The 3,087-nt window shown below is 35.9% G+C and overlaps 1 protein-coding gene across 1 annotated transcript; it reads left to right on the top strand.

Moving 5' to 3' along the window:
- Positions 1 to 3: 3 nt before the first annotated feature.
- LOC112505463 (probable histone H2B.3) lies at positions 4 to 523 on the top strand (the record flags this gene model as incomplete). Its single annotated transcript, XM_025109369.1, has 1 exon — positions 4 to 523. A coding segment is annotated over one exon (303 nt), but the record flags the coding sequence as incomplete, so codon positions are not given.
- Between the last annotated feature and the right edge of the window lie 2,564 nt (positions 524 to 3,087).

The following is a 3,087-nucleotide window of genomic DNA, read 5'->3' as shown; positions in this document are numbered from 1 at the left end:
GATAAGAAGAAGAAGAGGAACAAGAAGTCGGTGGAGACTTACAAGATCTACATCTTCAAGGTTTTGAAGCAGGTTCATCCTGACATTGGAATCTCAAGCAAAGCTATGGGGATTATGAACTCGTTTATCAACGATATCTTCGAGAAGTTGGCTCAGGAGTCTTCGAGGCTTGCTCGGTACAACAAGAAGCCGACGATTACTTCCAGGGAGATTCAGACCGCCGTGAGACTTGTACTTCCCGGTGAATTGGCGAAACACGCTGTATCTGAAGGTACAAAGGCTGTAACCAAGTTTACAAGCTCTTAGAGATTTGCGTAGATGATCTCCTGCGTTTTGTTGTAAAAATTCGAAGTGGATCTTGAGTTGAAACTTATGTAATCATTCGGTGATAAAATGATATGATATGGAATTTAGGTTTTCGTGAATTTGTTCAATTTTATTCAGTTCGATTGATCTACGAATTTGGGGATTTTAACCCTAAATTTGAATCAAGCAAAGGTTAATCACTTCTGTTTCAGCTTCTTCTCCATGCTTTGTCTTGTCAATCTTGCCACAATGGATTCAACTGATTTCTTTCTTTAGTATTTTCATCGTTTGTTTTTCTGATTTTGTTCTTGATCGATTGTGTCCATATCAAGTTCATTAAGGGATTACGTTAGGAGGCTGATTTTCATTTGCAATATTGGTGTGTAAACTCGCCATTCCTCTCTCGTCTCATACTCTAGCATGTAAGGTTAATTTCGGATAAAGATTAAGGGGACATTTGACAAACGCTTATTAAGTCACATTACCTTATCGAATGACATAACAAAGATCAAAAATCTTAGGCAATAAGTGAGAGTGACAAATTTCACTTGGTTAGCACTTACTGGGGGTGAATTATTGCATAACATGCCGTTTTGATAGATTAAAATCTTACCCCATAACGTAACTGATAGTGTTGTCCTGCCCAAAGTTTCAACACATTAGGCTAACAATATTATGCTAGCATACATAATGCTAGTAGGATGCTCACAATAGGAGAAGCTAGTACAAAACTTTGCGATGAATATTACATAGCCCTGCACATACTGCTCACAAAGGGTTTTCATGAAAATTTCAGACTTGTATGCAAAGAGGACGTTCAAATGAATGTGAGAATATAGCCAATTCTTTCTTTGACCTTGAGGCTCATGATCTTGAACTTAACCTTGGTCCTTTGGTCCAACTGCTTTTCCTTTTTTTTGTTTGCTTGTTTGAACAAACTTGAAAATTGTCATCGATTTATGTCAGTGAGTATATAAATGCAGATAATTCACTTGGAACATCATATGCCACAATCCACATCCAACCTGTACCTGTTATGCAAAAGGGAGATGATTACCTGTCGCAATAATACTTTCCCCAACATCACCCATTTTAAGTTTATTTACTTAATCAACAACTATCATTTCACCTTGTAAAGAATGACCACAATCTTAAGTTCTTAACGACTATCATTATTGTGAAACCTGATTATGTGCAACTCCCTAATTGATTGTATAATACTCTAAATCCAATACCATTTTAACAAAAATGCGTTTTAATTACAGCCAAACAGGAAGAATCAAAGAAATTGATGGGTTACCTGAAAATAAGAAGATCGAACCAAATGGTTTACATGAAATTGTATGAGAAGCAAGAAAAAAAAACCCTAAATCGATGGAGCACGGGGCGCATGAAGCAGCGATACTACAAATAAAATCTGCCTCGGAGGCTGAATCGTTGTCTTGGAGAAAACATTCGTTGCTTGAATCTAAGTTGTAAAATGAATCGTCACTATATGAAGGTCATTGGTGGGGTGTGAATTTGAGTTGTAAAAGGCTTTTATGCACAGTGGAGTCATAACTTAGGATATTAAAGTTGTAATTAAGACTTTGTGCATCAAAATATAGTACTTTATGCATTTTAGATTGTTTTCAAGACTTTTATCAAATCTATAGTAAACATTAACATAAAAATAGTTTTGATCACGATTTTTGACAAAAGACAAATGAAAATAACTCAAATAAAGAATTTGTAACATAAAAACCTTAAAGAAAAAAATTGATATATAATCAATGAAAACGTGGTTCCCAAAATGTCAAATGCAAGAGTCACTAAAATACATTGGTTGCAAAAGATATGATATGAAAGATAACTAATCGTCATAATTCCCTACTCGGTCAGAGGGATGCACACCCTCTCATCGGATCAAACAATATCGATATAAACCATATACATGAATGATTTGTGAATATCGAAATGGTCTACCGCTTTGTCTTTATCAAACAGGACATAACAAAACAAAACAAGAAAGACGTCACATACACAGAAAAAAACAGAACTTTTGTTCACTGTTTGGTAAGACCAGACATTATTGGACAAAAACAGAGAATCAAGTTTTAGCTTGAGTGTATAATGGTAAAATTTAGGCTTGTTCCACTTTGTTTTTATATATTACGTATAAAAATTATGTCAAATATGAAATAATGATTTACATTTTGTTCTGTTCAATATACCAAAAAGGACACGTCCTGTAATTTTCGAAGAGAAGAGAAATTTAGATTCCTATTTATATATATTTTAAGTTTTATCATTTTATATTACAATAAAAAAAACACCAAACTCAACAACCCATGCGAAAACCATGTTGACCGTACGCGCGAAAGCCCAAATTTCGAAAACTTTCAGATGACTTCAATCTCAACCGTTGATTAACATATCCATATTATCTACGGTCTCAATTCATAATCGGTGTCAACCGATATCCACCAATCAGATAACAGCTTTACCCTTATATATAAACATCAACAACCTACCTTTCCTTCCACCAACACGCAAAGCATCCATTTCTCTCTTAACTTCAAACCAAACACCTTTTTCGATGGCACCCAAGGCAGAGAAGAAACCGGCGGAGAAGAAGCCGGCTGCCGAGAAAGCTCCGGCGGAGAAGAAGCCGAGAGCCGAGAAGAAACTCCCGAAGGATGCGTCGGCAACCGATAAGAAGAAGAAGAGGAACAAGAAGTCGGTGGAGACTTACAAGATCTACATCTTCAAGGTTTTGAAGCAGGTTCATCCTGACATTGG

This window comes from Cynara cardunculus, unplaced genomic scaffold (genome assembly GCF_001531365.2).
Source record: "Cynara cardunculus var. scolymus isolate 2C unplaced genomic scaffold, CcrdV1 Un_Scaffold_11235, whole genome shotgun sequence".
In the NCBI taxonomy this organism is placed as follows: Eukaryota; Viridiplantae; Streptophyta; class Magnoliopsida; order Asterales; family Asteraceae; genus Cynara; species Cynara cardunculus.
This window is presented reverse-complemented; position numbering and strand designations above follow the sequence as displayed.